At 36.0% G+C, this 14,901-nt stretch overlaps 1 protein-coding gene across 10 annotated transcripts in view; it reads right to left on the minus strand.

The window, feature by feature from the left end:
- Window positions 1-610: 610 nt before the first annotated feature.
- The window catches only part of ESRRG (estrogen related receptor gamma), a 495,287-nt gene continuing 480,996 nt past the window's right edge, over window positions 611-14,901 (minus strand). For all 10 annotated transcript variants that reach the window (XM_039336514.1, XM_039336477.1, XM_039336486.1 and 7 more), the window contains 2 exons: window positions 11,145-11,414; window positions 611-4,439 (listed from right to left, as the gene is read on the minus strand). In XM_039336514.1, coding sequence (XP_039192448.1) covers window positions 4,195-4,439; window positions 11,145-11,414 — 515 coding nt within the window. In that variant the 3' untranslated portion in view covers window positions 611-4,194. The remainder of the gene's footprint in view (window positions 4,440-11,144; window positions 11,415-14,901) is intronic.

Genomic DNA, 14,901 nt, shown 5'->3' on the forward strand with positions numbered 1-14,901 from the left:
TAACAGAACAGGGCTCAAACCTCCAAAATAGTAGGATGGTTCCAGAAGAACTTTTCGGAAACAGATGATGTGACTCTGTTGAAAAAAAAATATCAAACTTTCTGATCAACTATGCCATTTTCTATCCCGATAACTTTAATTTTAAACTGTTTTTCTGATCCTGGAGAAGTACTAGTGATTATAGTTAATAGTCACCTAAATGGCTATGTTCAAACTAATAAGCAGTCTTATAATACCTTTATGAATGGAACGGATTCAGCTCTTGACAAAATTGTAGATGGTAATAGAATCTTAACATTGTGAAAATCTTAACTTCTATGATATTGATAGGAAGACATTGATTTTTGGTGATGTGGTTTAATGTGGATATGTTTTAAGATTAAGTTGTCAGAATGAATTTTGTGGCAAAAGACAATTGGAATATTTAAGGTTATGCAAAATGACTATACCACAGCAAAATTCATTTTGGCAAGTCCTTATGCAGCATAGGGCTACATTAGCTTAGGGGTGCACAGTTTACCACTTTTCTAAAGGTGGGGCTTACTGATTTCATTTCTTCATATATATATAAAAAGAAAACAAAAGAAAACAAAAACCACAACACAAAAAATTAAAAGCAATTAAAAGTGGAAGCTTGTTTAATATTGCTCTACCATCATCCTGAAAGGCATAATAATTTGAGTTACACATCTGAACTGATTGGAGTTACAGAACCATTATCTCCTTTTTGCATTTAACAATATATACAATATAAAATAAATACATTTACACAAATGGACATTGTTTGGAGCACACATTATGATACACATCACAAAAATATACAGTTGATTGCTTTACAGATGTGAAGCACATCTACAGCTTTAAAGATGTTTTTTTTTTCATTTCTGTTTTTACTACTGGTTATTATGCAACTCCTGGATTATAATAAGCAGCTTAATTCGGTTTTCCCTTCATTTGAGATCTTTGCACAATAAGACTGCCATAAAGTGTTTTCCTAGGCAGGTAAACAGAAACGTTTAAATAATTAAAATACAATTACCAACACCCATTTTCTCTTCTATAAGAAAAATAGCAGTTTTAATTTTTTTTTATATTTTTTATGTTAGCATTTAAATGCAAAATAGTGGAATAAATACAACAATCTGATTTGATTGAAACAAATGTGCAACTTTCAGGAGTCACACAATCATATTGCTTTAAATAAGAGAGAGAGAAAAAAGAAAACGGTAGCCCAGGCTACAATCCATTTGGAATGTCTGCTGCACATTGAACTGAATGGACAAAACAAACTGGATGAGAGAGGCTTTATACCACCGCACCCTTTCATTTCAATTGCTTTGTGCAGGAGAAATGCTCTATGGATTTTATGCCCTGAAAGGAAACATGTTACACTAAAAGATACACCTCTTGAAATTCTTCCCCAGTTCTTCACTTTAAATAAGTGGTTGTGGATGTTTATTTCAGCAAGGTTTAAGATGACTGTTATTCTAGTGCCTGTGCAGTGTATCTATGTTTCATTTAACATTTGTACAGCCACGACATATTTGTTCATTGCAGCTCTAAAAATTATTTTAAAAAAATCAAATAAAAATTGCACTGTGTTCCTTTAACATATCTCATTTCCTCTTAAGTCTTTGTAGATTTGTCCTTCTTTCTGAATACAATGACGGGATATTAACCCTGCAACCCAAGTTCCTCAATGTGATCCAGTGAAAACAATATTTATATTAGATATTTATATATACATATATAATGTAGGTAATACTTGCAACTTAAACCCTGCACAATTTTTCTGGAAAATAATTATTCTCAACTCTTACATATATATATAAATAATTTTATAGAATCACATTGTTTCTTGCCCCCCCCCAGGAGTTGTAAGATTTTACCATTTTTCAAAAGGGATTTCCAATTTCCAAACTCCTATCATACTGTGAATTTCAAGATATTTGGCCAACTGAATGAACCGCTAATGACAATTTATCTAGGATCACATAACAGTCACTTCTCTACTGAGAAAAAACACAATCTACAAGAAAATTCCCATACAGCTAATGAAAGATACACAGTTTTTCTAGCACAAGGTTGCTGCAGTGTTAACTGCAGCATTTTGTTTAAAGCACACAAGTAGCGATACTTTTGGAAACGTATCTGCATTTTTTTTAAAAAAAGACTTAGCAACAACACAGAGCAAGTTAATAACATGGGAGAGATGAAAGCTATATTTACAGCATTTAAAAATTAGACTTACCTATAATTTTGCAATATTCAAAGTTTATTTCTAAGCTATACATATTCTATATTAAACTGTTAGAGAAATTATCCCTTGTTTTGAAAATATTTCAATGTGACATTTGTCCGTAATGAGTACTTGGTTGAATTTTGTTTTTCAATTTCTTAATTATTACTATGAAGAACCTTAATTACCAGAAGGAATAGAATATACTACTGTAGTCTCCTGAGGAAATTTACATCCAATATTGTCTCTAATTCTACCCTGTGTCTATAAACACACGCCACAAGAATCCAAACACTACAAGAACAAGACAACAGTCCTTGAATGCAACCTAAAAAGTTCCAAAAAGCACAGCAAACATGAAACATTGAGAAGCTGAACTACTTTTCTTTTGTTGGTTAGGAATACAATTTAATTACATTTGTGTACATAGAGTAAGGTTGTTCACATAGCACAGGGAGCAGCTACTAATACTGGTGCATTGGCATAGCATTGGAAGGAGATTCCTGTTCCCAGGTTTTTTAGTGACTGTACTTTGGATGGGTGGGTGGGGGCATCTAATTAATTTAAATATTAGATTACACCTCTTAACAGTCTTGAAATTGACCAGCTTTCATGTCCTGACAATAATCGCTGAAAAAGTAGGTATACCAGTTAGGCTGTTTGTTTAAAAATGGCATTTCTATAGTTATATAAAATATAAAGTTTTATAAATTGATAAATAATGTGTACAAGTGCTAAGTTCTAGAGGTTGATCAGAGGCTGACTACTCTGATATTGATTTTCTTTCCTTATTGCTAGACAGAGTAGGGTGGACTTTATGCAAAAGTCCCAGTTTTGTAAATAATAGGCCACCTTATAGAGTAACACAGAATCTCATGTCATATTTATGCTTGGCCATACAGAAGCACTTACTAACTCCTTTTTTAGATTCCTATTTGACATGACACATATAAACTATCTGGAAATGTAGGTGTAATCCGATTTGTTGGTTTCAGTTGGTTACATATAAACTGGAGCTCATGCAAAGAAATGGGATGTCCTAGACTAAACTGGCACACAACATAAATTGCATCCGTGATAATATGCACCTTTCCTTCAACTATTGCTTGTGTAAGATAAATCCCCACATTAAGAAATGGCTGAAACGTGGTAAAGCTGGTAGAAAAAAAATCTTCCATTAGTAAGAACTAAAACATTTTCTTAAAAAAAAATCTTCCTGCAGGATTCATTTGTCCTTAATTAAATGTTCATAATTGTTCAAGCCAGCACACAAAAAAGCAGTATCTACCTTTCTTTTCTTTAGTATTGCATGAATGAATAAAGTTCAAACTATTCCCTGAAAAAGTTATATTGTAGCTAACCTAAGAAATAGCTGGAAGACTTGAAAAAACAATGAAGGAATCAAATGGCTGCAACTGATCTAGATGAAAATGCAATGATAAGGAGCAGCCAAGATGTTCCCGTCGAAGTTGTCTAATTAGCGGCTCCTCTTATGAAACGTTATACTTCATTCAGTCAGTTCACCGTGTTGTACTGTACTGTACTGCTAGTTACGATGCTTCGTTTTTGATTCCTCTGTCACTGGACTTTCCAAGAAGTCCTCTGGCATTACATATGTATACATATACATATACATATACATATTTTATATATATTTCATATATATATATATTTCATATATATATATTTCATATATATATTCAGCAGCAAAAGGGGCAAAATTACGAACAAATCAGAACTAATAACATTAAAAGAGAGAAATGAAGGAGAACCCCATCAAATAAGATCAAGACTAAAAAGAGATGCTGCTACTCATTCTTGCTGCTTAATGATCAGTGCAGTCAGTTTCATTGCCTTAAAGTAATGCTAAAGGTTCTTTGCCACAGTTTTCCCCTCGGTTGTCCCTCTTGTTGCAGTTTCAGCGTAGCCAATTTAAAGGGCCCAGGATGTTGAGGTCAGACCTTTGCCTCCAGCATTTCCAAAAATAGTTTGTGCATGGGGACTTTGCCTTCCAATTTAATATTATAGAAATGCTGCACAGCCTTGGTGGAGGTTTGCCTGAGTAATGGCAGAGTCATCAGCATCTTGCCAGCGCGGCGTGGGTCTTCCATGTGCTGCCCGGCTTCATAATCCTGCAGAGCCTCATGTAAGACATCTTGAAGTTTCTGGACAGCTTCAACATCTTCTATGTGCATAGAGTCTGTAAAACAAACAAGAATGATATTTATCATGCCAGAAAGGATTACAACGCCAGAGCTCTTTTCTATAACTTGAGTTATATAACCCCACATTCGAAAGGCTATAATTGACATGAATTTAACTACCATTTGCTGAGCTCTTTTACATATGCAAATTAAATAAACTACATATTACCATATTCATCTTCTGAAAAAAAGTAGATCTTTGCTATACAGTAGTTACAATCATATGATTACTGCCTTTTAATATACCGTGTTTATATAACTTAAGATATAACTTTGAAATCAGCAGGAATACTTTTAGAAAAGTATTTCATAGAAATGCAGAAAGCTCAGAACAGTAGAATAGTTTTCCACAAGTACATTTCCCATAAATTGTAACTGCAGTTTCCATGTTGGCTGGGAAATCTAGCAATTGCAGTCAATCATGTCTGGAGGGTCTATTATCTTGGGAATATTATATGGAAACTTGCCTTGAGAAGTTGTGGGTGCTGCATCACTGAAGGCTTTCAAAAAGAGACTGGACAATCATTTGTCTGAAATGATATAGGATCTCCTGCTCAAGCAGGGGGTTGGACTAGAAGACCTCCGAGGTCCCGCCCAACTCTATTATTTTATGTTCTATTCATTTAACACTTAGGCAGAGCATAGGAAGCTGCAAACAAGTGCTCTTAAAAATATCTATGTAATCTAGATCTAAAACCCGTATCCCTTGTGGCCATATTGGAGGTACTATTAAAAATTATATGATCAAAATTACTTCATTAGAGGTTTCTAACAGAATTAAGGAATTAAAAATTAAATTGTTACACATAATAGTGTCTTATTGGGATTCTGTACATTTAATAATTAATCTGTAACCATTACTTTTAAAATTTAAAATGATATTTAACAATTTAATGTTAAAAGTTCTCATCCAGAACAGTAAAGTAAAAGACTACAATTAGGATAAGCCTTGTTATATATCAGAAACTTCTGGGAAGCAGGGAACAAATCACTATTTCTTATAAGAGAGGGAATACTATTTAACGTCTTCATAAATGATCTTGAGTTAGGAGGTCAATGGTGAAGTAGCTAAGTTTGCTGATGGCATCAAAATACTCAGGATGGATTAGAAATCAGAAAAGCTTACACAAAGTAATATCTAGACTTGGTGAACAGGCAGCAAAATGGCAATTAACTTTCAACCGAAGGGTAAAATGATGGCCACTGAGATTAAATAAAAAGACTAAGTGTGTAGGAAAAACTGACACAGTAGGATTTCAGATGGTCACATATCAATTTTCACCTAATGTGGATAATTAATAAATATGTTTGACCTGGAGGTGGAAAAGGTAGAATGAATATTTATTGAATTTGCAAATGAATTTCATAGCCTAAATAACATCCCACTTCTAATTCTATGAATCTCTTAAGAATTTGGTGCTAAATGTGATCATGGGATTAAAAAAATGATTCAGTGACAAAGTCATGATAACCATATTGAATCTTTACAGTATATCAATTTATTGCTGAATATCAGTTTTTGGATACAACAGAAATAGTGAAACAATAATTGGCTACTCTGAAAAATACAATTCTGGGATCATCTGGTCTTACAAGAGACATCAAATGGGATAAGGCATTCCCCCCCCAAAAAAATACTTTATTATACTGGCTGTGTGTTATGATAACAATAGTTCAAAAATAGCCACTGTGGAATGGTGGTTAAGGTACTCTGTCCATCTGCAGGACCCATCCATTTGGCATCATCATCCAGCCCACTTCAGCCCCTAGAATGCTTCAGAAACTTAAGGGTTTTATGAAACTCCTTGACACATTCCACACAGAAGATGTAGGGGAGATCTGCCTTATTTAAGCTTTAAGCCATACCATGCGAGGGGAATCCAGAGAATACCTCCCTGAGCTGAATGTATAGGGTAGAAGATTCTATGGAGAAGACAATCAGCAACATGTCCAGGACTTAAGCCATTTAGAGTTTATCAGTCCACTTTATTACCACTTTACTGAGTTGGGCCCAGAAATGAAGAAGTAGTGCAGATACAAAAGCACTGTTGTAATGGTTTAGATCAGAGGCCCCCAACCCCCAGTCAATGGACCGACACCGGACCATGGCATGCCAGAAACTGGGCCACACAAACAAGCGAAGCCTCATCCATGGGATGCAGGCAGCACATGAAACCACGCCTCCTCCGGTCTGTGGAAAAACCTCTCTCCACAGAACCAATCACCTAAAAGATTGGAGGCCTCTGGTTTAGATGCTAAAGGATATGGGGTGGGGGTTGGGGAGAGATTGTGTTCTGTGACACCACATAGATGGAGTTGCCAAGGACTTAAATGTTTTTCCTCTATGATCACCAAATATAATCTACCTGCTCAAAATAAAAATTTAAAAAATGGAACCTCCCATCCCTCACAGGAATTCTAGAAGGATGCCATAGTTGATATCACTGACAGTTCTAATAGGATTAACCAGGTCCCCTCATATATCCACTATAGAGACCAATGTTGTTTCTATCCATAATCAACTAATCTGACTAAAATGAGTTGTAATACTTTGCCCAGTTCAAGCTTCTATATAATTGGTATTCCCACTGCCTAAATTCTAAAATCTTTTCAAATAGGGAAGACTAAAATTCAGATAGAAATTGTTCAATAGAGCCAGAGCCAAGCTTTCTTAATCTCAGATTAAGTTGGGATTAAGAGTTGGTTTCAGGGGCATTTGAGATTAAATCAGAGCTGATTCCCCGAACAATTATTTACATTGGAAAATAGTATATATGTACAGATGTGTGAACAGGCTGCATCTCAATGATCACAGAAAGTTCAGTATAATTGACAATGATCCTTTTCTTGGCTGCCTATTCTGGTTGGAATGGTCTATCCTGTTCTATTCTAATGACATCATACAAGCAAACACAGAAGCAAGGACAAGGAAAAGATCATGGTCACATCACAGTTGCAGTAGCAATTCAGAGTAGAAACTAAAAAGTGAAGGAGACAGCGTAAATACTGCAAATGAAAACAGGACAATGAAATTAGGCAACAGTAGAAGACTGTGAGTGATCATCATAAGTCAAAGATCCAAGAGTTTAGACATGAAGAAATTTAGACATGAGCTGGGCAATTAGGAAATGTTAGGGCTGCTGTTATAGTTGCTGTTCAATATTGGTTTGTCCCCAACTAAAGACAAGCAATGATGGATTTACAGGAGCAGTATACACTCTATTATGGCCAGTATTGTTAATAGCCCTCTCTAGGGTCCATCAAAATTATCCTTTGAACTTTGTCTCAGAGGGCTGAAGGAAGAGGCATTTCAACGAAGTGGCTGAAGAAAGAAGTGACTGCTAATGTGGTCATTGAATAGTTTACTCACATAAGAGTCATAAATAAAATCTGCTACTTGCTATAGATGGGCAAAAATAATGCAACTGACTGTTAAAAAGTCTCCAGTGTGTGTAATGCTAGTAGTAATATAAGGAGAAAAAAGCACTTTCCCGGAGCCTGAATATAAGCAACCTAACTCTAGAGAGAGGTAACTTGGTTTGATCAGGGGTCCCCAACACCCAGACCCAAAGTCTGGAACCGGGCCACAGAAGTGGCAGATGAGCACATGTGCACGAAGCTCCATTTGTGTGAATGGCAAGCGTGCATGTGCCTGCCACTCACATAAAACTATTCCCTCTCCACCTTCTGCAGGTCTGCCAAGTCGGAAAGATTGGGGACCACTGGCTTAGATTTTCTTAGTCCAGTTAGCCTCTTCAATGTTTGCTTGCATTATACTGCTCACCTCTATCTCCATATCCCCTCCTCTCCAAATATTGATTCTTTAGATTATTTTTCCACCACCTTACTTCAGGTAAAGCTACATGGAACCTGACAGCATTCCAAGACATTGCTTTCATAGAAATCCTAAGCCTCTCCTTTTTAGTGTTCCAGTAAGCAGCAGCATTTTAAAGGGTTCAGTCAGTAGGGAAAGATACTATAGATTAGGTGAGCAGAAAGAGTTAGAAATTCCGTGGCAGTTCAGCTGATTGGGACACAAAGTCTTTTAAAAAGCTTCCAGCCTAAAAGTACAAATGTCTGTTTCTTGATGAAATAATTAAAAGCAAACAAACCTGTGAACCTACAGTCTTCCATTTGGCATTTCCCAATCAATACATGGGAACACTTAGTAAAAGCACTGCGAGAGAGAGAACACCTTTTATTACACAGCAGAGTTCACCTGCCTGAAGTAATTGCTACATACATGCTTTAGAAAATATTCAGAGGTGTGTTTTTTCCCCCACCTCTCTTTCTGTGAGTAAGCAGAGCACTCACCGATGCATTGGAATTTCTTTTTCCATTCAGCATTTTAAGTACCTAATTAGAAATCCAACATATGAACCAGAGAACACACCAAGTTGTTTTAGGTTATACAAAACCATCAATTATGATTATTACCATGATATATTAAGAGTATCAGAGCGTGCTCAGGTGATGGTTTTTGCTAATATGTTCCCTTTTATCAAAATAAGATTAATTGGAGATGATATGAGGTAAAATGTTTATTTCTGAGTCTCAGAAATATAATAGGAATTCCTATTTTTGAAGGACAGACGAAAAAGCAACAAGAATTTATTTTATTTTATTTTTGACCGAATCCAGGACTTCCAATATTCTGTTCACTGCAGCTAGCCTCTTGGATACCTTAGGTTTCCTCTCAATTCAAGCGTTGAAAATTTGGCTTCAGGATCTGGATCCGGATCTCTTTATAGTCTGAATCAGAGCTACATGTTGGCTTTTCAGACATCCCTTAGTTCTCTTTTAAGTCCTTTTATTTCAAATTCCTATGAATTGGGGCTATAATACCAGTGCTGTTTTGTTCACTTTATCTTGTTGTATCTGTTTACGCATGAGTACAATACAGAGAAAGGGGAGGCTACTGAAAGGTTACTGTTAAATCAGTTCACTGATTTAGAGCACAAAAGAGCATTAATTATTATTGAATCAAGCCAGATGTTTATGCTAAGCTGATGATTTTAGTGAATGTCATTTTAAATCTCTGCAGGTCAGAGTAAAATACTGTCTCAGTCATTTCCAAATGTGTGAAGGTTTGCTGTCATTAAACATTAAAATGTTTTAAAATGTGTATTTTTATACAAATTGTGCACGGTTTCTGATTATCTACTTTATCAGTAAACATAATGGATCATGACAATTATATGAACACCTCATAACATTTTATAACTTTAATTTTGGGAAAACATATCCAAATAAAATGAGAATCTGAGATGACCACTAGAAAGTACATTATGACAACAGCTGCTTACACCTATATCAATTGAGTAAGGCATTTATATTTCTTATGGATATTTTTTATTCTTCATTTTTGTTCGTTTTTCAATTAAACCTCTAATTTAAATTCAAGATGCTAGATCCCATTATGAAGACAAATCGGAAAGTACAACTTCATTGTTGAAAACAATTTTCCTCCTATCAATCTGAAGATTCATGTGTCAATATTGTAGATGAACTGTTAATTACAAAATCAATTAAAAATTATTTCTAAAAACAGTCACGCATCCTGGCTCTCGGGGGGACAATTTGGGCAGAAGGCCTCATCTCACTAGGACTGCACCAAATCACAAGTCGTCATCCACAAGTAAGCAAAAGCAATCTGGTTTTTCATTTTTCAGCGCGGCTGAGCCCAGCCTGAGATTGATCGTCACATATGGCCCCAGAAAACAAACTGTCAATACCTTGAAAGCTGCAGAATTTGAACAAATAGCCATCCGCCCATTCAAGCCACTCATTGCATCCCATTTAACAGATTTTATTGACAGTTTCCTTCTTGTAATTAAAGGGAAAACTACTGGCCAGCAACCAAGATAAAGTTCAAAGATAGGGTCAAAACAAAAGCAGATGGAGGGGCACGGTGTGACTGTCAATGGTACATAGCATCAGAGCATGTTATCGACACGCAGGTATCTAATGATCGGCACGTCATTAAAGAGGGATCTATCATGAACTTTATGCAAATGCTAAGAGGGACTTAAGACCACAATAAAGTGTTAGAGAGGCACAAAAGAAAAAACAACAAAGAATCAACGATTTTTCACTTATCAAACACTGGCTCACTGCTTCAGCACTTCTAAGTTCAAATGCAGAGAAGAATCCTTTCTTGAATTCTTAGCCCCCTTCTGAACAAGTTACATTAGGCATTTAACCAACTAGCATAAAAATCAAATTTGTACAGTTTTTACAAGGTTAAAAAAATGACTTGCTCCCTTCCCTAATAAAACCAGAGTTCACCTTCGGTATTGAGTTCACGGTGTTTAGTAGCTAGATTGAAGTAGATCATATATTGCATTTAGTCATGGGCCCTTCCATACTATTGGGTTTTAGCAGACTGATTAGACTTATCTGGATTATGAAATGGATTTAAGCAGAATGACATTTATGTTTATTGAAAAGCATCTTTGCTGTTAATACTGCTTGAATTTTACGGCATCTTTTAACCCAATTGGAAACTCAGCATAACAAATATTTCTGATCACATATCTTCCCTTAATTCAAACTACCTTGTTTCTAGCCATTCAGCACTATTCTGCAGTAGTATGATTTAAGGATTTCTTATTCTTAGACAATCGTATTTAGAAACTGTCGTGCAGAAGGTATTAGAGGAAGGGGGAAAATGACATGAGCCATCATGCCAATCTGCCAACCTGAATTAGCAAGCGCGATAGCTTTGAGGGTGACAAATTCTTCTTTCTCCAGCTTCATGCTCTTGTATTTTTTTACCAGTTGCAGGATGGCATTGTTGAGGTCAAGAAGGCCTGCTAATTTAGACTGTTCTTCATCCATAATATAGTCTTCAGCATAGACAAGCTCATCCTCAAAGGAAAGTGATCGGTACACTACGCCCAGAATTAAAATCTCCATCCAAGCACTCTGCAGAAGGCTCATCTGGTCAGCAAGCGATAAAGTGGAAAATCCTAAACCGGGAAAGAAAGTACACAGAAACATAATTAAAATTGTCCTGGGCCCTCATAATTCTGCATTATAACTTTATCCTTGTGCTTGTTTTTATTATGTAAGTTAGCAATGTGTATTTACAGATTCTGCCCTCTGAGATCTCTCGTCTCAGCAGACATAAAATAGTTAAAACAAAAGCACTTCAGATAAAAACAATTCAGTATATCTTTGAGCGTATTGTAATTTTAGGTAGAGAAGCCTGTTGTATTTTATTCAATATTTAAAAATACATTTCCTCAAAAAAATTGTCAACACTTGTTACCCAGATTCAGTAGTATCTAATATGGCCTATATCAAATCTGGAAACATTTTAGGAACAATTCTCATGGTTGGTAGGAGAAAGAATAAAAGGTATGACAGCCTGTAATCTTTATCTACACTGTTACTTACCACAGAGTAAGCCTCATTGAATTCAGTTACTTCTGCATAGCCTCCATAACATATTTTAAAGATTTCAAGGTCTCCTTTAAAGGTAGAGTGTGTTTTTAAACTAAAATGGGAAAATCATTTTAAAGGAGATGTAATTTGATACCTTAATAGAATTGATGATCACAACAACCAAGCAAAGTGCTTTTTGAACTTCAACCTCGGTAAGACCTACCCTTTACAGAAAAGACGCTAATTACTTCTATAATAGCTTCTGCCTCCACCACACTGCTTAAATAACAGAATGGCACATTAAAGTGCCAAGTGAATAGTAATCACACCATGAGAGAGAGAGAGAGAGAGAGAGAGAGAGAGAGAGAGAGAGAGAGAGAGAGAGAGAGTGTGTATATAATGAATTTAGGTTTTGCTTTTGTTTCACTATCTCTCCTTTCCTTTTTAATAGGATCACTAAGGGCAAACCTCTTTACAGCCATACTTTTTCAGGCACCTATTTACAGTAGCTGTTAATTTATTATCTCTGCCTGACAAAGTTCCTATCACAGGAGGTCCCAGTAAAGGAGAGATTTCCTGGCCTATCCATGAAATATTGTAGTTTGCCAGTTGGCACCTGCAACCACCCAGGAGTTAATAAAATCATCAAAAGGGATTAGTCAAGCTTTTCTTAAGGGGGTGGGGTGGGTCTTAAGACACGTCTAAAGCTCTCTGTATGCGACTTATGCAGCTGCTCACTTGTGCCTTGACAGGGATCCTATAGAAAGAGCAGACCTTGGTTGTTGCGGCTCATTTATCTTAAAACACACAGAATCTTGCCAAACACCGTGGTGAAAACATAAGGCACAAGAATTAGACATCAGTTTAGATTCAGCTTGCTGCACAATTTGGAACCAAATGTATTCTGATTAAAAGAAATCAAAACTCTCTCCAGGCCAGGATACATGCTTTAAAAGCGATGGACTTTATCGAGACACTTCCTCCATTCCTTTTCATTATTTCTTAATTCTTATTTACATTTTCCATACTGTATACTGTTCTTTATTTATAAAAGGACATGTGTCATGTCCCCAAGAGAAGATCAACCACATCAAAGCCAACCTCTTTGAAAAATGACAAGGGGCTAGCCCCACGCTTCTTATGGGAAATGGAATGAAATGAAACAGAAATAATAATTTGAAAGGGTCTTAAAATGGAAGGCCTATTTGCAATTAGCTCCAGCCTCTCTCTCAAGAAGCAGATGGACAGAGAACGTTGCCTGCAGCAGTGTCCTGTGACAGGCCCATTCTCCCTCCCAGACACTGCTGTTAGTAAATAGATTTACACATTCTCCAATCTCCACACATCTTTCTGCCGCATAATTAAAAGCAGGGATGATTAGTTTATTGAGTGGAAGGAGGAACTTTTTTATTGAGGTCCGTCCATGATTTTTATCAGGGCCAGCACTTTTACGGTTGTCATGAGGGTGCAGGCATCCAATTTTTCTTATCTGCCTGATTAATACAAACGCTGTTTCAGGACGCATTAATTAACAGATACAAATCTACGTTCTCATGGAAGGATCAATACAAAGAAGAAAAGAGGCATCAATGTGAATTTAGTGCTGATGATGGAGAAGGCAGTGTATTGACATTTACGTGCATGGAAACTTTAAAGTCAGGAGAGCCCTTTGTCCCTACGATTTACAAAGTAACAGTTGCTTTTTAACTATAACCATGTTTCACCACACTTCAGGGGCATTTAATTAAGCAAATAAATAAATAAAAAAGCAATAAAATTTCTAAAGAGGTTTCAAGTTGAATCATTTTCCTTTATATTCCTCCCAAAGCTTCCACTTTCCTGCTTTTTATTTATATGGTAATTTGTGCATTTTACTTTTTACCTTTTTATTTTAAATTGCAGTGGGCTTTGCTAGCAATTACAGTAGCTAACAGGCATTAAAACATTAAAAAGAACCCTCCAATGCTACCTTTATGAAGGGATATTTGGTCAGACTTTAAAAAATGTTTAAACAGTTTCTCATTTCTTCAGATTTTCATATTTCTACACAATTTTCCAGGACAGCTTGTTCCTCCTGCAGGAAATATGTTGCCCCTAATTGTGAATGAAATCTTTTGTTTATGTCAATAGAAAATACACAGGTGTGCACATGTGCAGTTTCTTTCTTTTTTATATACTCCAGAAAATAAAATGCAGGAGATAGAATTGTGGGATTGTATGCCATGTTCTTTAAGTACTATTAGTAAAATCATATTTTATTACTAGGCATTCATTGTAAACCTTTAATCTTGGTGGTGGGTAATAGAAGAGAGCCTTTTAAAAATACCAAAGCTGTTAAAGCTTAATTTTATATCTGTGTTTTAATTCATAAAATGAAACCTAAAATATTTTTGTTGTTTAGAAAAACAAACAACAACCAGAACAATTTGGTATCATAAAATATTAAAAAAAAACTTCTACACAAAGAAAAAGTACTGCAGAATAAACCAGTGTAAGGGTTCATTTAAATATGCTGTACTCTGTGAAAGAATACCACTCATTTCCCATTAACCGCTTAACATTTTCCAGCCATACAGCCCTGAGCTCTCCCCAAATCTGGAAGATAGTGCCTTGCTAGTGTTGCCCTGAACTTTGAATTTTATCATACTCGGTCCCTTAATCCCTAGCATTTGACAAGTCATAATTTTAAATGTTCAACTATATTATGGCTTTTAAAAAATACATTTTAATGCACGATGGTGCATTTTTCCCCCAGTGCAGACCAATTCCATGCATGCTGCTGACAACTTTGATCCCTCTTCATCTCTCTCTTCATGTCAGTGCCATTTAATGTATCTCAGGCATTTTGCTAGCAGAATGGCTCTGTACCTTGACCTGCAGTTAAATTGCATGTTTATTTGCGAGACAGTGTGCTCCGAGTAAACCAGATGACAGTTTGGAATAACATCATTTGGAAGGATTGAAAAGCTTCTCAAGAATCAGGTAGCCAGAGGTCATAGGCTGGAAGGAAGCATGTGCTGTGCCAACCCCTCCTGCCATCTTCTACTTGAAACTCATATATCTGATGGT

This window comes from Crotalus tigris, unplaced genomic scaffold, assembly GCF_016545835.1.
Source record: "Crotalus tigris isolate CLP2741 ecotype Arizona unplaced genomic scaffold, ASM1654583v1 scf7180000017546.9332058, whole genome shotgun sequence".
Lineage (NCBI taxonomy): Eukaryota > Metazoa > Chordata > Lepidosauria > Squamata > Viperidae > Crotalus > Crotalus tigris.